At 65.1% G+C, this 21,475-nt stretch overlaps 9 protein-coding genes across 9 annotated transcripts in view; 5 read left to right on the top strand and 4 right to left on the bottom strand.

The window, feature by feature from the left end:
• Positions 1–458: 458 nt before the first annotated feature.
• Positions 459–2,096, top strand: PFL1_01665 (uncharacterized protein; the record flags this gene model as incomplete). Its single annotated transcript, XM_007879175.1, has 1 exon — positions 459–2,096. The coding sequence occupies one exon, from the start codon at positions 459–461 to the stop codon at positions 2,094–2,096; it is 1,638 nt and encodes a 545-aa protein (XP_007877366.1).
• A 1,684-nt stretch (positions 2,097–3,780) lies between these two features.
• Positions 3,781–6,421, top strand: PFL1_01664 (uncharacterized protein; the record flags this gene model as incomplete). The annotated part of the gene is made up of 2 exons (XM_007879174.1): positions 3,781–6,143; positions 6,331–6,421. 2 exons carry the CDS (start codon positions 3,781–3,783, stop codon positions 6,419–6,421), a joined length of 2,454 nt encoding a protein of 817 aa, XP_007877365.1.
• Positions 6,422–6,807: 386 nt separating this feature from the next.
• Positions 6,808–8,633, bottom strand: PFL1_01663 (uncharacterized protein; the record flags this gene model as incomplete). The annotated part of the gene is made up of 4 exons (XM_007879173.1): positions 6,808–6,850; positions 6,964–7,954; positions 8,058–8,136; positions 8,301–8,633. The coding sequence occupies 4 exons, from the start codon at positions 8,631–8,633 to the stop codon at positions 6,808–6,810; spliced, it is 1,446 nt and encodes a 481-aa protein (XP_007877364.1).
• A 1,082-nt stretch (positions 8,634–9,715) lies between these two features.
• On the bottom strand, positions 9,716–11,610 carry PFL1_01662 (uncharacterized protein; the record flags this gene model as incomplete). Its single annotated transcript, XM_007879172.1, has 3 exons — positions 9,716–10,735; positions 10,861–11,368; positions 11,468–11,610. 3 exons carry the CDS (start codon positions 11,608–11,610, stop codon positions 9,716–9,718), a joined length of 1,671 nt encoding a protein of 556 aa, XP_007877363.1.
• A 528-nt stretch (positions 11,611–12,138) lies between these two features.
• Positions 12,139–13,698, top strand: PFL1_01661 (uncharacterized protein; the record flags this gene model as incomplete). Its single annotated transcript, XM_007879171.1, has 5 exons — positions 12,139–12,366; positions 12,463–12,651; positions 12,749–13,054; positions 13,175–13,324; positions 13,438–13,698. The coding sequence occupies 5 exons, from the start codon at positions 12,139–12,141 to the stop codon at positions 13,696–13,698; spliced, it is 1,134 nt and encodes a 377-aa protein (XP_007877362.1).
• Positions 13,699–14,124: 426 nt separating this feature from the next.
• On the top strand, positions 14,125–15,191 carry PFL1_01660 (uncharacterized protein; the record flags this gene model as incomplete). Its single annotated transcript, XM_007879170.1, has 2 exons — positions 14,125–14,414; positions 14,516–15,191. 2 exons carry the CDS (start codon positions 14,125–14,127, stop codon positions 15,189–15,191), a joined length of 966 nt encoding a protein of 321 aa, XP_007877361.1.
• A 427-nt stretch (positions 15,192–15,618) lies between these two features.
• Positions 15,619–16,500, top strand: PFL1_01659 (uncharacterized protein; the record flags this gene model as incomplete). Its single annotated transcript, XM_007879169.1, has 5 exons — positions 15,619–15,658; positions 15,791–15,826; positions 15,969–16,030; positions 16,142–16,245; positions 16,404–16,500. 5 exons carry the CDS (start codon positions 15,619–15,621, stop codon positions 16,498–16,500), a joined length of 339 nt encoding a protein of 112 aa, XP_007877360.1.
• Positions 16,501–16,714: 214 nt separating this feature from the next.
• PFL1_01658 (uncharacterized protein) lies at positions 16,715–18,412 on the bottom strand (the record flags this gene model as incomplete). Its single annotated transcript, XM_007879168.1, has 1 exon — positions 16,715–18,412. The coding sequence occupies one exon, from the start codon at positions 18,410–18,412 to the stop codon at positions 16,715–16,717; it is 1,698 nt and encodes a 565-aa protein (XP_007877359.1).
• A 1,729-nt stretch (positions 18,413–20,141) lies between these two features.
• Positions 20,142–21,475, bottom strand: part of PFL1_01657 (uncharacterized protein) — a gene marked incomplete at both ends in the record, with an annotated part of 3,162 nt that continues 1,828 nt past the window's right edge. Inside the window, 4 exons of the mRNA XM_007879167.1 lie at positions 20,142–20,236; positions 20,357–20,377; positions 20,492–20,606; positions 20,727–21,394. Coding sequence (XP_007877358.1) covers positions 20,142–20,236; positions 20,357–20,377; positions 20,492–20,606; positions 20,727–21,394 — 899 coding nt within the window. The remainder of the gene's footprint in view (positions 20,237–20,356; positions 20,378–20,491; positions 20,607–20,726; positions 21,395–21,475) is intronic.

Raw genomic sequence — 21,475 nt, 5'->3', positions numbered from 1 at the left:
GTGGTGCCCCAGGCTGGACCCGCTTTCCCCGGCTGGGGGTCTGGACCAGCGGCGACAGCAGGCCATTCCCCTTCTAGCCCGACCGTACGTTAGCCTGCCTGCTGCTCTGCCTGGCCGCCGTGGCTCCCCGGGCTTTGTTCTCCTCGAGCGAGCGGACGGCGGCGGCGGCGACGCTGGGACGGCGGTGCAGGTCGCCTGCTCTCTCTCTTCTCGCTTGGCTCGCTTGATTGGTCGGCTGGCCTGGCCTGGCCTGGCCTAGCCGTTGCAACAAACCATCCCCATCCTCGCGCGCCAGCATCTCGTCGTCTACAAATACGGCCTCGCCTTCGCTCCCCACCTTCCCCGCTCTTCCCTCATCCGCACACACCTCAAGAGCCCTCTCCCCGGCCTCTTTCCTTCTCTTCTCCCTTCTCCCATCCTAGGCCGCCCTTCCTCCTCGTAGCCACCCCTCCTTCATCATGCCCGCTGGTGTCGTCGCCGACACCTTTGCCGCTGCTGGCCCTGTTGCCAAGCCGGCCACGGTCAAGCAGTCGATCCCTGCCATTGCCGTCGCCGCCGCTTCGGCCTTCGGTGGTATCCTCTACGGTTATGACACGGGTACCATCTCCGGCCTGCTGGCCATGGAGAACTTCCGTGAGACCTTCGGTCAGTTCTACCCGGTCAACAAGCCCTCGAACACCGGCAGTGTCCCCGTTCCCGGTTACGACCTGTCGACGGGCAACACCTCGCTCGTGACCTCGATCCTGTCCGCCGGTACCTTCTGCGGTGCCCTGCTCGGTGCCCCGCTCTCGGACAAGCTCGGACGCAAGCTCGGTCTGCAGGTCGGCCTGATCATCTTCAACATCGGTGTCGTCCTCCAGCTCGCCACCACCAACCTCGACGCCTTCATTGTTGGCCGTGTCGTTGCCGGTCTCGGTGTCGGTATCCTCTCGACCATCGTCCCCATGTACCAGTCCGAGGTCGCCCCCCGCTGGATCCGTGGTACCGTCGTCTCGGGCTACCAGTGGGCCATCACCATCGGTCTCTTCATCGCCTCGCTCGCCAACAACGGCACCAAGGACCGCACCAACTCGAGCTCGTGGCGCATCCCCGTCGGCATCCAGCTCGTCTTCTCGCTCATCCTCTCGGCCATGTTCATCGTCCTCCCCGAGTCGCCCCGCTGGCTCGTCAAGCGCGGCAACCACGCCGGTGCCGCCAAGTCGCTCGCCCGCCTCAACTCGACCGACTCCGACGACCCGCTGGTCCGCAGCGAGCTCAGCGTCATCCAGACCAACCTCGACATTGAGCTCACCCACGGCAACGGCACCTACGTCGACTGCTTCAAGGCCAACGACCGAAAGTACCTCCTCCGCTCGATGACGGGCATCTGGCTCCAGGCCTGGCAGCAGCTCACCGGTGTCAACTTCATCTTCTACTACGGCACCGTCTTCTTCTCGAACGCCCTGCCCGGCACCAACCCCTTCATCTTCTCGATCATCTCCAACGTCGTCAACGTCGTCTGCACCCTGCCCGGCATGTGGGCCATGGAGCGCTTCGGCCGCAGGAAGCTCCTGATCTGGGGTGCCGTCTACATGGCCGTCTGCGAGTTCATCGTCGCCATCGTCGGAACCACCATCGACACCCGCCTCAACTCGGCCGCCGGCAAGGCCATGGTCGCCTTCGTCTGCATCTACATCTCGGGCTTCGCCTCCACCTGGGGCCCCGCCGCCTGGGTCGTCTGCGGTGAGATCTTCCCGCTCGCCATCCGCGCCAAGGCTCTCTCGCTCTGCGTCGCCTCCAACTGGCTCTGGAACTTCGGCATTGGCTACGCCACCCCCTACCTCGTCCAGTCGGGCCCCGGCAAGGCTGGCCTTGGCCCCAAGGTCTTCTTCATCTGGGGTGCCACCTGCTCTTGCGCCGCCCTCTTCGGCTACCTCTTCGTCGTTGAGTCCAAGGGTCTCTCGCTCGAGGAGGTCGACGAGCTCTACGCCCAGACCACCCCCAGGCAGTCGGCCGCTGCCAACCGCGAGATCATCGCCCGCCGCACCGACCTCGAGGGCGGCGTCGCCCACCCCAAGGACGACGAGGACGCCACCGCCGACGAGAAGAAGTACTAAGCGTCGCCGCTCTTGGCCACGCGCGGCCTCGACTGTCAGGGTCTTGACCGCCTTCTTCCTCGACGCCATCTTTGCGCATCTCGGTGCCACGCATCTCATGTCTCCTGTTCTCCTTTGATATCCCCAAAACGACCGGTTCACGCTTCGCCCCCTACACCCCCTCCTACACCCCGCTTCTCTCTTCTTCTCTTTTGTTACCTCGGGGCTGCACGGCGATCGTCCCAACGATTTACGTTTTCCTCGCGCATCTTCTGTACGTCTAGACAAGGGTTCCACGAGTCATTTCCCTCTCCCCCTCCGCCCTCACGAAACAAACGCACGGAAATCTTCACGAAGTCTCCCAGCATATACCTCCATGTTCTTGACTGCCAAAGCGTGTGTTCCGGCGCGTTCCTGCGTTGCTTCTCCTGGGGTCTGGGTGTACGCTGCATAGTCTGAGGGATTACCACTCCACGAACTTAGCCTCGGGGGGATGGGGATAAGCCTCAAGAGTAGGCGGTTGTTACGGTCGCGGAGACGAGTGGATGCGTAGAGGTTGTGTCGGTGGCGGTGGAGCGCTGGTCGTCACGGGAGGAGAAGGAGTAGAAGAAGGATAAAGAGGAGAGGCGCTTACGGATCCAGATGGAGGAGGCGGAGGGGCAACGATGACTGGACAAGGGCAACTTATATGGTTTTCCGTCGACGCCCAGCAAGGCGGTCAACAAACACACCCCACCCTGGGAAGCTCTGGGATCCCTCTCTTCCCACGCGGCGACGGGAAGGGGCCGAGCTACCAAGGCCAGAGAAGGTTCATCGCGAGATGCGCGGACGAGCAAGGTGAAGCTCTCAAGCAGGTTTGGGACCGGACCGAAGCAGGACCTCTTTTTTCGTTTTGACACTGTGAAGGGACTTGACAGCACACCGAGACCGAGACGATACCGAAGGGGACGAAGACAACACAGCGGTGGCGGCACGAGGCCCTCGTCCTTGGGGCGACAGTCGGCGATAGCAGCATGTATGCGCTCGGTCTGGTTCAGTCGGAGTGGATGGGTAAGACGGACCAGGTAGAGAAGTAGCTCTTTGACATCGGTCGAGGCTCGGTCTGCGGTCCGCCACACTGGCAAGGGCGCGGTGCGGACCGCGACGCGTGGCGAATCGGCTCAAGGACTGAAAAGAAAGAAACGTTTCGCCCGCGGTCCCACGAGAGCTTCTTTGTGAATCCGAGGCGGGACTCAGGCAGGCAGTCGTGCCAAGTCAGCATAGAGCTCCTTCGTTGTCGCTGCAGGAGAGGGAGGGTGGATCAGAAGAGGGGTAGCGCAGGTGACGAGGTGCTCGGGCGAGGCTCTGAGCTGGATCGAGATTCAGTGGGTGATGCTTGCCTCTTGGGCACGTTATTGCCCTTTCGACCCTGTACTGCTCTGTTGCGCCGAGCGCTAGAGCTGTAGCTGTAGCTGGTCTGTGATGATGGCGGTGAAGTAGATGCAGCGAGTCGGGGACGAGTCGGTAGGTGAGGCCACGAGGAACCAACCGGCCGGAAGATGCAAACGTGCCGGGCGTCGGCGGGACGAGGATGTGGAGGCGAGGGGCCGCTGTCGGAGGTACCACAGGTCAGCCTCACTCAACCTTCAACCCTCGACAACCACCACTTCCTTCCAACCCACCGCATCGCATTGCTCCCAAGCGCAGCGCACCACACCGTGCCACCATGGACACAACACGCGGAAAACCTCCACGCTACTCGTCGTCTCGCCCAAACCATACTCCCCACCGCACCGACGACGACAACCCAGCAGCCCCGTCCACCGAGCCCGAACCACGACCCGCCGACGTCGTCGACGACTCGACCCTCGCCGACGACATCGACGATGACCCGGCGCTCGAAGACACCGTCAGCAGCGGCGCACAGACGCCAGCTACCAAGATCGCCGCCGACAATGCCGAGCTCGAGCGCTTTCGCCGCGAGTGGCAGCGCGAGGTCCAGTCCAGGGGTCAGCCATCGTCTTCGACAGCCACAGCCACACCCGCACCCACTGCCTCCAGCCAGCATCCAGGCACCGCTGCAAGCCAAGACGGCCATCGAAAAGCTGACCGGGCCGAAGCTGGCGCCTCTTCTCTTGACGGTGCGGAAGGGGCAGATCCCGAGTCAGACCAAGGGGCTCAGGCCGACGACGCTGGGGTAGGCATCGAGGACGAGCTTCTCGCCAACTCGATACCGATCCCAGAGGCGGAAATCTACGGCCCAGCCGCGCTCAAGTACTCAAAGGGCGCACACAAGCTACCGCCACCGAGACAGCCGCGTACATCGGCTCCCATGACCGACGAGGCTCGGGCCTCGTCGACTTCGACGATTGGCACCAATGTAGATGCAACGCCGGCCAATGGCTCCACTGCCACTGCCAATGCGACTCACACAAAGTCGACATCGCCTGAGCGTTCCCGGCTCAAGGATCAGATCGCCACGTCAGCGATCCCATTCAGCACCTCGAGCGGCTCGTCTCGGCCGCTCAGACCAAAGGCCACCATCACCGGCGGACGCATCATCGAGCTCGACCCCGACGCAGGGCCCTCGACGTCGCAGCCTCCTCCTTCCCAGGCCAACGAGAGCATCCAGTCGTCGATCAGGTCGGCTGTCGAGACCTACGCTCGTGCCGTCGAGATGGAGCGCGGCGGCCAGCTCGACGAGGCGCTCGTGTCGTACCGCCGCGCATTCAAGCTCAACAGCAACGCCGACCGGCTCTACCACCGGGCGCAGCTGCTCATCTCAGACCCGGACGTGGCGCCCCAGCAAAGCGATGCGCTCCTCTCGTCTCCAGACGTGGCCGAGAAGGTGAGGCGGGCGCTCGACATCGACGACCACCGCTTCCTGGCGATCCAGGAACGCAAGGTGCGCGAGGCGCAGGCAAAGGAGCGCGGCGAGACGTACACGGAAATCAGCCGGGCCGACGAAACGTCGACGGTACCCGCCAGCTCGGCGGCGGGACCAGGGGCGGGCGCCAAGACCAGCCCACCCGACCAGCTGGCCAAGCTGTTCGGCAAGCTCACGATCCAGGGCGGCGGCGAGCGAGACTTTTCGCAGATCGACTTTGTGCCCGAGGACGAGGAGAAGGAGGTGCTCCTGTCGCGCCTGCCAGACGAGATCCTGCTGCACGTCCTGCGGATGGTGATTGCGCCGCGCGGCCGTCGGGGCGCAAAGATTGCCAAGCCCAAACCGCCGACCACGGACGAGCTGGCGGCGCAGCAGGCTCGGGCCGCCGGGGCTGCGTCCAAGCTTGATCGACAGGCGGGCAAGTTGACCAACCCGGCTGCAGCCAATCCGGCAAGCAAGAGCACCGCATCCGAAGCGGCGTCGGGCCCAGCGGCGGCGACGGCGACGGCGACGGCCTCCGGCGAGGCGACGGAATCCAGCGTCGACAAGCCGGCGGCGCCATCGCGGCGGCACTTGGGTATCGGCATCGTCTTGGGCGGCGCAGACTGGCAAGCGCTCGAGCTCATCGGGCGGACTTGCTGGAAGCTGCGGCTGCTGACGCGCTCGCCGACGCTGTGGAAGGAAGTGGTGCGCGAGACGTACTACCCGCCCATCCTCGACACGGCGGCGGTGCCGCTCGAGGCGCTGTACGCGCAGCACCACCACGACTGGCGCACCGTCTTTGTCAACCAGCCGCGCGTCCGGCTGAATGGGTGCTACATTGCCGCATGCCACTACGCGCGGCCGGGCATGTCGGAAGAGTCGGTGTGGATCCGGGTGGTGCACGTCGTCGAATTCTACCGCTCCATCCGCTTCCTCCCGGACGGCCGGTGCCTCTCGCTCCTCACCACCGAACCACCCTCGGAGACGGTGCGCAAACTCGAACCGGGCCTCAAGGCCAAGGGTTTCGCCAGGGGACGGTGGGAGCTCTTTCCGGACGGGCTCGACGACGATGAGTGGGAGGGCCGGCCGCGCGGACCCAAAGTCACGGTCGAGGACCTGCGAGACCCGACGATGCACAAGTACGCCTTTCGCATGGTCTTTGCCCTGCGCCAGACGGGACGGGGCAAGTGGAACAAGCTCGAACTGCTCGAATACTTTTCGTGAGTCGCCCCAGCCCCTCTCCTCGTCACGGCCCGGCCCGCCCGCCTCCTCGATCCACAGAAAAGAAACGTGGAACCACCAACGCGGAGCATCGCTCAGGCATCGAGAAACTTCCGTCCCATCACCTCGTTTGCTGACGCCATTTCCCCCTTTCCTCCCCTTGTGCGCACGTCCCCGGGCCAACAGGGTCAACCTCTCCAACGGCGAGGTGCTCGCGTTGCCGCAAAAGCACTCGAAGCCCTTCCACTTTTCCCGCGTCATTCCCTATGGCGTATGAGACCCGAGACGTCCAGGACGAGCGAGACGGCGCGTGCCGGGCCAGGGTCGGCTCGACGTCTCTGCTCTGCAAGGGCAGCGACAACTTACCGTGCATTGCCAAACCATGGATCGACACGCGGCGGAATGCATCCTCAACCGCACCGACGCTCTGCATCCGCATCGGCGCCTCGCGGCGTTCGTGGCGCTGGCTGGCCTCCTCGGTCTGGTCGTGCGCATCGTACAAATCGCGCGTGTTCCGTCGCCGCGATGGTCGTCTCTCTATGTGCTGCGCATACAAAGCGTCTATTGATGCTGCCTTTCCGATGACGGGCCGGGCCGGGCCAAGGCCAGACGTCCTGGCCGACCTCGCTCCGAGAACCTCGCAGAAACGGGCCCGACAGGGGCCTAGATGCCCATCTGCCTCTTCATGCCGAGCCAGACGGCAAAGCTGTTTGGATCGAGCGATACGAGGAAGGGGGTCGCACGGTGAGCAAGGTGCCACGGGCGAGGCATCTACGAGGGCGCGGGTGTGGGGGGAGTGGGGAGGGAGCGACGACTCACCTGATGCTCGTCATGGGGACGACCTTGAGGAATCCGATGCTGAGGCCGACGTAGAAGCCTCTCCACCCGCTCGTCCGCCAGATCCAGACGGCCGTCTCGCGCATGCCGAGCATGGCGCCCGGCCGGATGATGCCGCCCACCTGCTGCCGCCGTCGGATCACCTCGAACGGGTAGGCCGCCGTCTGGCTGATGGCGCCCGCCAGCGCGCCCGCCGAGAGGTCGACGACCGTCTTGCTCGGCCAGAACCAGCGCCGCCTCGATCCCGACACCGACGAGTCCGGCTCCGACGGGGGAAAGAGGCGCTGCAGCGTCGTCTTGCACCGCCCAAACACGAGGAACGACGTACCGGCGTAGGGCACCATGCCCAGCACCGTCACGCTGAACCCGCGGTAGAACTTGAGCAGTGGGAAGCGTGAGAGCAGCCGGTTCCCTGCCGGCACCGACGACGAAGGGACATGCGGGTCGCCGCCGGCGTGGAAGGCGCTCTGCATCGAAGAGGCCGCCCCCGTTGCTGTTTTCCCCAGGCCCGACGATGTCGCTGGTGCAGTCGCCGACCCAGCAGCAGCAGCAGCAGCAGAAGCAGAAGCGGCTGCACTGGCTGCAACCGCCCGGGCCGCTCTCCGCCTCGCATCGCCGCTGAAGGGCGCTTCGGTGCTGCCCTCGGTGTAAATCTTGCGGATCGTCTGGCGCAGGCTTCCCTTGCTGCTCTTGCGCTTCGTCTCAAAGGCCAACCGGACGCGGATCAGCTCGAGCGGGTAGGTCATAAACACCGAGAGGACGCCCGACATGGCGCCTGCGGCAAAGAGGCGCGCCGACGTCTCGGCCTCCTTTGTTGGCATAAAGTAGAAGTGGAGCTTGTCGTAGGCCATGTACTTGATGGCGGCGTAGGGAAAGATGCGCATCAGGGTGGCAGAGTGGCCCTGGAAAAGGGCCATGGGTCCCTGAGAGCGCACAATGTCGCCCGCGGCTGTGAAGACGCCCAGCCATCGACCTGATCGCGGTTGAGCACGTCGAGAGGGGTCCGGGGGAGCGAGGCAATCAGCCGGGGGGAGCTTCAGTCGATCGGCGGCGGGCGGGCGGCCGCCTTGACTCACCGCTGTACTTCTGGAACTCTGGATTCTGCGCCTGAAAGAGGATCTTGACCCGGTCTAGAGGTGCAATGGCCGACTTTGCCTATTGGCGATGCCGTCGCAGGCGGTCAGCGAGCGGAGCGGCAGGGATGGACAGCGCAGGGCAGGACAGGGCATGGAAACCAAGAATCAGCATCACGTCGGGACAAGGTCGGGCCCTATCGAAGGCGGTGGCGGTGGCGGTGGCCCACGCGCCTGCGCACTCACCACACACCCGGCTACGCCGCCGGCGAGGCCGCTGCGCACGACATAGTTCCAGCTGGTCTTGTCCGAGGTGCTGCCAAGGCGGGCCTCCATGGCTGCCGAGACGGCGGCGGAAGCCGAGTGCGCGGCTCCGGCGATGGGCGAGTTTGACCCGGCATGTGCCGAGAGGGCGGCGGCGGAGCTGGATAAAGAGGGGCCATGGTCGGTGTCGAGGGCGCGAGCTTTCCCCTTGAGGTCGGGCGACGACTGCGGCAGGGGCGATGAGAGGGATGGCGCAGAGGGGTCCGAGGCGGCGGTGTCGGTCTCGCACAGGGGCGGATGTGCGGGCCGCGGCATTGCGGACGTGAGGTGCGAGGCGCCGGGGGGAGAAAGCGACGAGTCGAGACTTGAGACGGTCGTCAGGGCTTGCAGTAGAGGCTAACGTGGGATGAGAGACCGGTGGCCGGGTTGGAAGAGCAGACGACGAGACAGACGGGGGCGGTAGATCCGAAGAAACGACAATGCATCCGGGCAGTGGCGTAGGTTGCTGCTGGTGAGGTAGCGCTGGCGGCTTGCTGAGCGGGTGGGCGCCCGCTGCGTGGCCAGGCGATCGTCGGACCAGGCCGATTCGCGATGCGAGGTTCGGGAGCGGTCCGATTGACACAGCTTGAGATACGGATACGATCGCGGCGAATACGATGCGAATGATTGAGGCGGGACAACGCCAGGCTGGTTGCGATAGAGGTGTTGGGAGGCAGACGAGGCGATGGCGGTGGATGTCGAATTGCGGGGTAGGTAGCCAGCGGGCAAGAGGCTAGGATGTGACCAATCGAGGTCGAGCGGGCCGACAGCCAGAACGAAGAAGCCGGCTGGCAGGTCGTGGCCACCTCTCCTCTCTCTCTGACGCGGTGCCGCCAGACCAGCAGGCCTGCCGGCGGTGTTGTCGTCGCGCGCCCGCCTTACGGCTCTACCGGTCCCTCTTTTCAGCCGATGCACCCGTCCAGGGCCGAAAGGCGGGGCGGGGCAGCCAGCCGGCCCGTCTGTTCTCACCCCCCCTCGTCTTGCCCGCACCGTGATCCTCTTCTCCGCACACGAACTCTCATTCGCCCCCATCACCATGTCGTTCGCCTCGAGCATTCCCCTCCTTGGAGGCCGGACCGCTCCCTGTTGAGCCTGCACTGATGCTCGGCACGGGCGCCCGTCGAGGCGACCGGTCGAACGTGAAACCCAACCCCCACCCGACCTCCACACCGACCCAGACCCTTGGCCGCCCGCCCGCTCGACCGCCCGCTCGCCCGCCCGCCGCGATTTGGTCCTGGGCTCGATGGGTGATGGATGGTACATCGTCTTTCGTTCCGCCAATCTCTCTGCTCGACGCATCGATGTCTATCGCCAGCTGCGCTCTCTCTATCTACAATGCCCCCCATTCGCCCGCCCGCCTAGGCGTACTCGGCAACCAGCTTCGATACGCTCGTCGCCAGCGGCGTCAGCTCGCTCGCAATCGCGCACTCGGCGTACACCCGCACGCAGTCCTCGGTGCCGCTCGGGCGCACAAAGCTGCGTGCGTCCTTGTACTTGCCCACCACCTCGTCGATCTTGTCCTGCAGACCGGCGGGGCTCGTCAGCCGCCTCTCGGCGTCCTCGGTCTTGAACAGGAAGCGGTCCTTGACGTTGACTTTGAGGATCTTGTTGGGCAGGTCCTCGTACGCGCCGTCCCACTCCTCGGGACCCCACTGCCGCGCTCGCAGGATCACCTCGACCAGCAGCATGTCCGAGAGCGCGTCGCCCACCGTCTGGTTGATCAGGTCCACCAGCGCGCTCAGCTGCTCGAGCGCTCCCTGCGCCGCCGGCGATCCCGGAGACGCCTCGCGGATCTTGCGCTGCGCAGACGCTGAAAAGAGGATCGTGCCGTGGCCGTTGGCCTCAAAGTAGACGCCAATGTCGTACGACTCGGCCGCGTGGTGCAGGTGCTTGACGCCCGTCGGCGTGCACGTCACCGGCACCCGCTGCTTGAGGTACTTGGTCGAGCTGCCGTTGGCGTAGGCCGTCTGCACGCACCCCAGCTCCAGGTCGATGCCCGCCACCTTGACCAGCTCGCTCAGGTAGTCGGCCGCAAGGCTCGCAATCTTGTCGCCGTCCAGCAGCCGGAAGCTCTCCTTGGCGCCCGCAGGGCCCTTGAGGTAGTAGAACACGATGCGGTCTGCATCGCCATCAAACGAGCACATCCGCTCGCCCGCCTTGACATCCTCCTTGTCGTAGCCGGCAGGCAGGCACTGGTTGGTCTTGACAAAGTCGGCGCCGCAGCCGTGGTTGAGCTCGTTGGGCGAAGAGGTGGCCGTCCTCAGGGCACGCACAGACAGGTGCTCGGCGGGGATGTACTTGGTCAGGTTCAGCAGGGCCGGAGCTCCGACGCCGTTGGCGCAGTCGACTGTCAGAGGGGCGCTCTCTCCCTTGCCAGACTGACGCATCCGATCGGGCCGGGCAAGCGAGCGGGATGGAACAGCGGACGGCCAAGGTCAGTTGGCGGGAATCCCTGCAAAGGCAGCCTCCGCGCCGGTCACGCGGCACCGCCAGGACAACTTACGACCAGCTTGATGTAGGCGTTGGCGAGCTTCTTGTAGTAGCCTTCCTCGGTGGGCTCGCCGTAGGCCTCATCGGTGCCCTGGGTGTTGAGGCACTTGACGAGGTAGTGGAGCTGCGGCGTCGTCTTGAGGCCGGCATCGATGGTTTGCGCACCCATGGCCGAGAGTCCGTCGATGATGGCCTTGACCAGCGTCTGGCAAGAAGGGCGGGTGTCGTAGCCGACGACGACCGAGGCCGGGGCCGAGAGGTCGACCTTGAAGTGGGCCACGAGCTTCTCGAGCGAGGCCACGAGCTCGTCGGACGTCTCGGCGTTGGCGATGGCGGTGCAGAAGGGCTCCCAGGACGACTCGAGCATCTCGCCGCGGGGATCGACCATCTTCACGCCGTTGTCCTCGACGGGGTTGTGGCTGGCGGTGACCATGAGGCCGATCGTCTTTCCGCCGAGCTTCTTGCTGCGGAGCGCGCCGATCAGGCCGACGCGGAAGCAGGTGCTGTCCAGCGTGTCGGCTCTGAGCGCGCGGCAGTCCAAAGGTCGGGGCAGGATGAGTTCAGCAGTCTGTCGTCACTCTGGCTCTGGGCACGCACGGAGTCGCATCAAAGACACCCACTTTGTCCGGAGGCCTGCGGTGCCGTAGGTGAACTTGTGTCCCTGGGGCTTTGGGTGGGCATCCGAGGCCTGGGTGATGAGGGTTGCAGGCAGACCCTCGCCGACGAGGGCCTGGGCGGTGGAGATGGTGGACGGCAGCGCCATGGTGTTGATGAGGCAGGTAGGCGAAGGAGGGAGTAGAGGGGTAAGAGGTAGGGTGCCTGGCACGAGTGTGGATGGTGGTCGACGCTGGGGAAGCTTGTTGCGCGTGCCGGTTGTGGATGGCCTGGCAAGCGGTGGTGTTGGTTTCTCTGTTGCTCTGCGCGGCCGGCGGCGCTTTGCACCCGCACAGCCACCGCAGAGGGAGTGGCAGGCAGGCAGGCGGCCAGCCGGCGCGAGAGAGTCAGCGGCGTTGATGCCGATGGCCTGCAGGCGGTCTGTGCTGTCTGTCTGGCCAGCCAGGGTCCATCCACCACCCGCAACTATGCCATCGGGGCGGACAAAACAGAGTCGATCGGGGGCGGCTCGCCTCGAGCTTCTCCACCTCGGGTTGGGCTGGCCAGCCCCCCCCCACGGCCTACCACCCTTCTTGCCTCTCGTTCTCGCCGACCACCTCTTCTCCCGAGCAGCTTCACCAAAACATCGCCACGTCTACCTACTCGAAAGCTGGTCGCCAGGCACGCTCAGCCCACCATGGACTCGGCGTCGGCCAAGAACCTCGCCATCCGCAACCTCTACGCCAAGATCGAAAAGGTCGGCGAAGGTACCTACGCCTCGGTCTTCCTCGCCAAAAACACAAAGACCGGCCGCAAGGTGGCCATCAAGAAGATCAAGATTGTCAACAATGCAAACGGCATGGACGTCACCGCCATCCGCGAGGTCAAGTTCCTCAAGGAGCTCCAGCATCCCAATGTCATCCTCGTGAGTAGAGTCGAGTGCAAAGGTGCCAAGGCCAGGCCGCCTTGCCGGAGGTGGGACTGACCAGAGCTTGACCCTGGAGCTCCCCGCGCCGCACAGATGATCGACGTCTTCTCGTCGGGCTCCGTCACGCCCTCGCTCAACCTCGTGCTCGAGTTCCTCGACACCAACCTCGAGGCACTTATCAAGGACCGCGGGCTCATCTTCACCTCGGCCGACGTCAAGAGCTGGATGGCGATGCTATGTCGTGGCCTCGAGTACTGCCATCGCAACTGGGTGCTGCACCGCGTGAGTCGCCGAGCCATTGGCACCTGCGTGCGCATACCTGGCGTCGACACGACTGACCCGCCCTTGCTGCCACCTCGACGCTCCCGGCGCTACACAGGATCTGAAGCCGAACAACTTGCTCATCTCGCCCGAAGGCGAGCTCAAGATTGCCGATTTCGGTCTGGCCCGAGAGTTTGGCGATCCGGGCTCGAGGATGACGAACCAGGTCATCACTCGCTGGTACCGTCCGCCCGAGCTGCTGCTGGGCTCGCGCGCCTACTCGGCCTCGGTCGACATGTGGAGCGTCGGGTGCATCTTTGCGGAGCTCATGCTGCGCACGCCCTACCTTCCTGGCGAATCCGACCTCGAGCAGCTCACCACCATCTTCCGCGCACTGGGCACACCGACCGAGAGGGACTGGCCGGTACGTCTCTTTGCCCGCGGATCGACAGCGCGACATCCCCTCGACGAGTGCGTGGCTGACCTCCTGCCTGGCGGAATCGTCTCCATCGGACTGTGGGGATTATGCTTCCCTGTTTTGCAGAACTACAAGACGCTGCCCGACTTTGTCCAGTTTGAGCGATTCCCCAAGCAGCCGCTGGGCGAGCTCTTTAGCGCAGCCAGCTCCGAGGCGCTCGACTTTCTGCAAAAGTGCCTCCTGTATGACCCGCTCAAGCGGCTGACGGCGAATCAGGTGAGCATCAGCAACGCTTCTGACTAGCCCGAGTGCTTCGTGGCGAGCCGGTGTTGGCTACTGACGAGTTTCGGAAAGGTGCCCGCCTGTCCACTCATCTCGTGCCACGACAGTCGCTGCACCACGCCTACTTCCGCACTGCGCCCGCCCCGACGCCGTTCAAGATGCTGCCGAGGCATCCGACCAAGGCGTTTGATCCCGAAGATCCGGCCAACCACCCGCTTCTGTCGGACAGCAAGGAGAAGAACACGATGCGCGCCAAGCAGCGCAAGTCTGCCGGAGCCGGCGGTGCTGGCAAGGGCCAGAAGAGGAAGCTGGACGAGGCCGAGATCGAGGAGCGCAAGCGGCTCGCGAGGAAGCTGGCTTTTGAGTGAAGGGCGGGAGTTGACGAGGACCCGGAAGGGGGATGGTGCCCTTGTGGCGCGGGGTTCCGACCGAGAGGCGCATTGTATTTGTACCGTTCCGAAGCCAACGCAAGGTGATCGTAAGCTCTGCAGTCAGTTTGGTTTAGAGAGTGAGGATTCGTCGAGGGACAGCTGATGATCTGGCCCCATGAGGTGAGCTATCCGTGGCTCAGCAGATTGTCGTGGTTGCTGCGGCCAGGCGGGCGGGCAGGCGGGCAGACGGTCAGGCGGTCAGGAGGTCAGGCCTTGCCATGCTTGGTTGCCTCTGAGCCACCAGCACCTCCACCCGGCCGCCCTGCTCCCGGACCACATCGAGTCGAGTGCATCAGGGGTCGAGGCAAATCCGCCTCTGCTTGCCTGTTTGCAACCACCTACTAGCCTGATCCCCTCAGAGTCATGCTGCGGCCCTCCATCCGCTCCCTTCCACCGCTTCCATCCGCCCTTCGACACGTCTCCGCTCGCAGCCCGTCGTTCAGGAACCGACAACCAGAGATACCGCTGCGCACAGGCCGAGCCTACACCACCGCTCCCAAGGCGAGCCGCTTCACCGCCTCCAGGGACGGTCCCTCGAGCCTCGAAACAATGAGCGACGCAGATGCTGATCCGCCGATTGCGGAACTGAACAGGGACGAGGTGCTGGCGTTCCGCGATGCGCTGGCTGCGGAGCTGAGAGACGATGAATGGTAGTAAGTGTCTCGTTGGCCGCGTCGTCGATGAGTGCAGGGGTCAGGTACAGCAGCACCAAGAGGCTGATCGATGGTCTTTCCGGTCTTGTTTGCCTCTGCAGCACCATCCTGACGGCGACGGCGGCCTCGTGCCACTTTGGAGCCTCGTCGATCGTGACCATCTACGAGCTCGCGTGCCAGCTGGCGCCGCAAAAGCCTGGAGAGCCGGAAGCAGAGCGCTGCCAGCGCATCCACAGCCGCATCCAAGAGACGCTCGTCAAGGGGACGGTGCTGTACGGCATCGCCGCATCGCTCGATACCGTCTTCCCGCTGCTGTCGCACCTACGGGAGCACCATCCTTCGCACCTGCTCCCCACGGCCACCTCGGCGCCGCGACGGCCGCTCGAATCCTCGACGCTCTCGTCGCTCGGACCGCGCGCCTACGACGCCCTCGGCAGCGTGTACCAGCACAACCTTTCCCCCATCATCGATGGGAAGATGGGCGACGACATGGAGGACCTCAAGTTCCTCACGCTGCAGATCAACTACGGCTGGAACCTGGCAGAGTACCGCGTGCTCGACTTCAAGTCGACGGAGCTCGTCGTCCTCGCGGCCCTCGTGGCGCAGAACACGCGCAACGAGATCCTGTGGCACCTCCGTGGCGCCATGCGCGCCGGGTGGAGCAGGGAGACGGTGGTCAGTGTGCGGGAGGCGTGCGTGCGCATGGCGAGGAGGCTGGGCAGGAGGACGGGCAACGTGCCTAGGATGGACGAGGTCAGGGAGGACAGCAACGAGTAGACGAGCGGCAGCGTCGGCGGCGGCGTCGGCGGCGGCATCGGCACCACACTCTGGATCTGCGACTGTGGCAGCCGAAGGAGAAGGAGAATCGCAATCGGTGTCGATTTCTCTGGTCGACCGGGCGTCGACTGTGCGGAGCGTTGACGAGGGTCGCTCGACGAGAGAGGGTGTGGTGGTCGAAGAGAGGGGTGGGGTTAGGCGACGCCCTGGATTTGGACTTGGCCCAGACGGCGGCGTGGCCAGGGCGGGGGCAGGAGACCGTAGCTTTTGACTCGCGCACGGATGCCCGGCAAGGCAGCTCAAGCCCAGCGGCTGCTTGCTTGCTCGCTCCCATCTTCTCGTCCGCTTGCAACCTCGTCTTCCGGCTCTCATCCCACCACCACCACTCACACAGCCACCACCCCATTCGCACGCGACACACATCAAGATGCCGAGCACAGGTCGACTCCTCCTCGTCCTGGGAACGAGTACGTCCCGCCTCGAGATGCCGCCCACCGACACCGCTCGCCCCTGCTCGGTATCGCACGGGGGTACATACTGACGCGGCCCCCTTCCTTCCACCGCTCCGCGCCGCCCCGGCGCGCTCACCGATGATGCAGTAACCTTCCTCCATGCAGCCTACTCGACCTACGAACGTGAGGTCACCTTCCTTTCTCGAGTTTGGTGGATACCTCGATGAGGGCGGGAGCAGACGGACTGACAGTATGCCCTGCCCTGCCCGTCCCTACCTACCCACCTCCTGCCCTTGATGCTGCGGACCGCCACGCAACACGACAGATCTATCGCTGCGGAAGTCCCTCGACCTCGGCACGTTGACGGAACACGGTATGCCCATCGACGTGAGTCCCTCTACTGCACGCCGTTCCTCGTCCTATCCCATGCTGCGTCCCCTCTGACCCTCTCACGCAAACCCGCGCATCGACCCGCCCGCGGTCCCCCCACACGGCCAGATTACAATCGAGACGCTGGCCTCGCTCCTCCTCCTCCTCGTCGGCGTGTCCCTCACCGCCGAACCGCTCAAGGAAGTCTCGTGGGCCAGCGAGATGCGAAAACGGTACGTCCCCGCCTTGCCGCCTCGCTCCTACCTCACACACGTCCGATTTGTCCACCACGCGGTCGACCTTCACGACGACATGCTGACCCTCCCTCTCCCCCTTCCGCACCATACTGCTACCATGATCCCGCCCAAACCTCGACGACGACCGAGGCTAGGACAATCGATGCCGTCGACTCGCGACCTGCTTTTGCGACGCTCAACCACCGCGGTTCCATCCTCTTTGGCGACCAACAGCAGCAGCAGCAGCAGTAGCCTGTAGGCCAAAACCCTACGCCGCACGACTCAATCGCAGCCCCGCACCAACCTCCCCACGCAGCACCGTGCCGTGACGTGATCGTTCCGAGAAGTGGGGTCGTTAAGCTACATGATACAAAAGAGACGCGAGGAGAAGAGGGGGGCCACAGCGGTTCGTCCTTGTTCCCGTCGTCGACGCCAACCAACAGAGGCGCCGGCGTGGGGCGCTACGCTACGCTGCGACGCCGACGGCATCCTTTTCCTTTTCGCGGCCGGCGCTCTCGCCATCCGACGACCGAGGCTTTTCGGCATCGACGACGACGCCGACGCCGCCGCCGCTGCCAGTCCTTCCGTCCGCCGCAGCCCCCGCCGAGAGGGCGTTTGGCTGTACGGCGGCGATCTCGGACGCGCCGACGGGTCCGACGTAGAACCTGCGGCCCCACAGCGCCCACCAGGCTGCGCTGCAGACGAAAAAGAAGCTGAAGACGACGCTGGCGTAGTTCATGGTGGGCGCCGTGACCTGCTTGGTGGTGGGCATGCAAAACAGGATGGTGGCCAGCACGATCCAGGCAAACGTGATGCCGTTGATGGCGTAGCCGAAGCGGCCGAGCGAGTAGGGCGCGTCGAGGAGCACCCGACGCCCGCGGAACATGGAGATGGCGATGGGGATGCCGTACGAGATCGAGAGGCAGATGGTGGCCACGCCGGTAAAGGCCGAAAACGCCGCCGTCGAGCCGAGGTAGATGAGGCCGAGGAGCGAGATGACGACCGTCGAGAGGATGAGGGCGTTGAGGGGCAGGTCGAGCTGCTTGTTGACCCGGCTCCACCACCGGCTGCCCGGGATGGCGCCGTCGCGCGAAAAGGCCCACGTGCACCGCAGCGCCACCGTCAGAGACCCGATGCCGGCAAAGGCGAAGACGCCGAGGATGAGGAACGTCAGCGCGAAGCCGCCGCCGGCGCTGCCCGTGGCCAGGTGGAAGAGGACGGGGATGGGCTGTCCGGCGGCGGTGGCGAGCAGCTCGGAAAAGTCGGGCGTGAGGACAAAGAGGATGGGGATGAGGTAGAAGAAGCCCGTGATGCTGGCCGCCACGACGCTCCACACGATGGCGCGGGGAACCTGCTCCTCCGGGTGGTTGACCTCCTCGGACAGCGACGCCACGGTGCCGTAGCCCGTCAGGGTGTAGGCGGCCTGGAGGAGGCCGACAAAGAAGGCCCAGCCGTCGGGCCAGCCGCTCGAGTTTTCCCAGCCGCCAAAGACGAAGCCGGCGTCTCTGCGGCCGTCCTTGGCCATGGCGAGGAGCGTGACGAGGATGATCAGGACGCTGGCAAAGGTCCAGTAGAAGGCGAGGGTGTTGAGCAGCTCGAGGTAGCCGCCGCGGACGCCCCAGACGTTGATCAGGGCGGCGACCAGCATGCACGCCCAGAAGCAGAGGATCGTCTGCCAGGGCGCGGGCGCCCAGGCGTCGTCGCGGAAGATGGAGATGGACGCCATGATGAGCTGTGCGCCGCCAAAGTTGATCGAGAGGCAGAGGGTCCAGTTGGCCACCAGGCTGACCCAGCCGACGATCCACGACGTCAGGGGCGCCCACTTGGGCGTCGAGATAAAGGCGGCCCACACGTAGACGCCGCCGCTCGAGGGGAACTGGGAGCTGATCTCGGCCAGCGAGGCGGCCATGCAGAGCGAGATGAGCGAGACGAGCGCCCAGCCCCACAGGATCGTGACGGGCCCGCCGCAGGTGAGGGCAATGCTAAACGCCGTCGAGAGGCCGAAGGGCGCCGCCATGATGGAAAACGACAGGCCGAGGATCGTCATCATGCCCAGGTTGCGCTTGAGCTGCGCCTCGTAGCCCATCGAGGCGAGGCGCGCATCGGCGCCCGCCGCCGACGAGAGCGAGTGCACCGACGACGTCGGCTTGAGCTGCGTCGTCATGGTCGGGTCGAGTCGAGGAGAGGGGTGTCCCGGGGGGAGCGGCCGCTGGTTCGCCGTGGGTAGGCGCGGGTGCAGAGGCGGAGCGTAGAGTCGTAGCGTCGTAGCGTCGTTGGCGTCTGTCGATGGTCGCGTGCGTGCTTGGCGCAATCGAGGCAAAGGTCGTCAAAGTCAGGGTCGCGGCGGAGCGAGGTGCGAGGTGGCGATCCGTCCGGGGGCAAAAGTCAAAGTGGACTTGATGCTGGTGGCGATAGCAAGCGAAGTCGGGGGGTATATAGCAGGGAGGCGAAAGCAGACCGGGGGACTGATGTGGAGAGAGAAGTAACGTAGCGTGCAGAGGAACTGGTCGAAGGTGCGATGGCGACGAGGCGATAGAAAAGGGCAGCAGGGGGATGGCTTCGGACCGAGCGAGCAAGGGAGGCGACCGTGCGAGGACGGGCGAGGGCTTAGATGTGGTGTGGTACGGTACGGTACGGTGCTGTAGGGGCACGAGACGATGCAGGTTCCAGAGCGGAGGGGAGATAAGGCGTTGGCGGAGGGGGTAAGGACGGGAAGCAAGTGATGGCCGAGGGGAAGCGAAGAGAGGGGAGCAAGGCAGCGGATGGGATGGGACTGGGGGGGACAGGCAGGGCCAGGCCAGGCAGGTCGAGGGCGGACAAGAGGCCACTTGATGATAGCATAGTCGGGCCGACTGGTTAGAGCTCAGCCAGCCATCAAGAGGGCAGCAGGCTCGCTAGGCTGGGACAGCCTGTCCTCCTCGCCTCGACCGTCAACCACGCATCTTCTCGTTGCGCTCGTGGCCCGTGGCCCGTGGAGTGTGGGGTCGGCCTGCCTGCTGGCCGGTCAATTGGGCAACGGTTGGGTCGAAAGCGAAGCACGGTCACTGAAGCCACGCTACGCTCTTCTCGCGGCCAGACAGGCATGTCAGAGTAGAAGCAGGGCCGACAACAAGACGCCATGGAACAGAAGCGATGGCGAGAGTGCGGGGCTGGCCTGACCGTCCCTCGTTGTAGCCATAGTTAGATGGGGAGCGGGGACGGATGCTGCCAGAGGCCACGCGAGGACACGCTACGCTCCCTGGCCTGACCTGACCGCTTCCTGACTCCACGACGCCGTCGGTGGCTGCCTAGAGATCAAGCAAGCGATAGCCTCCCCGCTCCATCTGTATCTCCGCGAGGGGAGAGGAGATGATGGGGCAAGGAAAGCGCGGGTCCAGGCCCTGGCCCTGGCGGCCTTCATCGTCCAATCAGAAGAGCCCGCCTCCTTCCTCCTTCCTCCCCCACACTCGTCAAGCCTCTCTGACCGTTCCGCGAATTCCACCAGGGGCCGACCACCTGGCGGGGGCAGGCTCGCTCGCTCGTGTGAGCGAGCCCAAGTGCCGAGAGCGGGCGTGGCGAGACCGACGTCGTCTTGCAGCCTAGACAAGCGCCGTGCGCCGTGCGTATGCTCACAGATGCCACCTCGCTCGCCCCTTCCCGCGACTCAGCCACGCCGCTTCGCATCGCCTGGCGAGTGGCAACCAAGCAAGCAAGCAGGTCTGCGTGCATGTGCATAGCATGGCCAGGCCAGGCCAGACCAGGCCGGATAAACCGCAGATAGCCGACAGACGGCGACCTCCTGCGCTGCGCCGCACCGTACCGCTGTTCCGGTGGAACGCGATATCAGATCGAGGTGATACACAAAACGCTTCCAGGGCTGCCAAGCAGCTCGACACGACAGGCCATCCTCATCCTCAGTTGCCACCACCACCGCCACCGCCGCTCTTGGTACCGGCCGCCGACGGTTTTGCACGCGGCGGCGGGATCGGCATGGACCCAGGGAACGGCACTGTTGGGGTCCGGCAGAGCGGGAGGCCAAAGAATAGGGAGATCGGACGACGAGGATTAGTTCCAGCTCACCGCGCAGCATCGACGAGGGTCACCGCACAACATAGTGGGCAAGACGTACCGCGCAGGTTCCAGTTCCTCTCTGCGGTCGGATCGCCATCGCGGATACGGTCGCAGCCAGAGATGGAAGGTCAGCAACGAAGTGACACTAGAGCCCAAGGGAACGGCGTCCAGGGACAAGCCGGGACACACTCACCGAGGTGCAGCTGCACATCCCGCACCTCGAGCTTGTCGCCGCGCCGGTGCTTGGCCAGTCGACAGCCCATCTGCGTCACGCTCTCGATAAACTCGTCCGCGATCTCGAGCAACAGCTGCGCGCAGTAGGCAGAACCGTATGTATCAGGCAACGGTGCGGGTCCAAGCGTCAGAGCGTTGTCGTCTCCCGAACGCAGCGAGCGTGCTTCCGAGCACGACGAACGGCAGTCACTCACATCTTCAACATCACCCTCGAGCCGCTCGTTGGCGTCAATCTCGCCAATCAGGTCCTGGATCTTGCGCTTCGTCAGCAGTCGGTCGTCTGCTCCTCCCAGCGCACCGGCCCCATCCGTGCCGCCAGCGCCACTCGCCGTCGTGACACCGACCGCTCCCAGCCCGCCGCCGACCCCGAGACCTGCGCCCACACCGGCAGCATCTCCTGCACCGGGGCGGCCGCCGGCAGCGCCATCAATACCGAACAGGTCGTTGCCATCGCCGCCAGCCATGCCTCCCTCTCGCGCTGCGATGCCCAACAGCTCCTCCCAGCTCGAAGATGCGCCTTCGCCAGCAGCGATCGCTCCGCCTCCGTCGGTGGCCGAGCCGTCGAGACCGCCATTGGCGTTGCCGAGCGGGTTGGGTCGCTGCAGGATGGCCGGCGTACCCAGCACCGGCGCCGTGCCGAGTCCCTGCGTGAGGGTGGGGCGCGGACCTGCTGCGTTGGGGAACGGCTCCGGCCTCACCGTCGGCGAAACGTTGAGGGTCGCAGGGATCGCGCTGACTCCGTAGGCGGCGCTCGTCACAGGTGCGGCAGATGCTGCTGGCGCCGTCGTGCCCGCCATTGCCTGAGCTGCTGCGCTGCCGACAGTAGGTGCAGGGCCTGCCCCTGCTCCTCCCGGAGTGGGAGCTGCAGCCGGACCACCAGCAGTCCCGTTCTGTTGTCCGGCAGGTCCCGGAGACGGCTTGGCTCCCGGCGCAGGCGTGCCAG

The sequence above is a fragment of the Pseudozyma flocculosa genome (genome assembly GCF_000417875.1).
Source record: "Pseudozyma flocculosa PF-1 unplaced genomic scaffold scaffold00004, whole genome shotgun sequence".
Classification (NCBI taxonomy): domain Eukaryota; kingdom Fungi; phylum Basidiomycota; class Ustilaginomycetes; order Ustilaginales; family Ustilaginaceae; genus Pseudozyma; species Pseudozyma flocculosa.
This window is presented reverse-complemented; position numbering and strand designations above follow the sequence as displayed.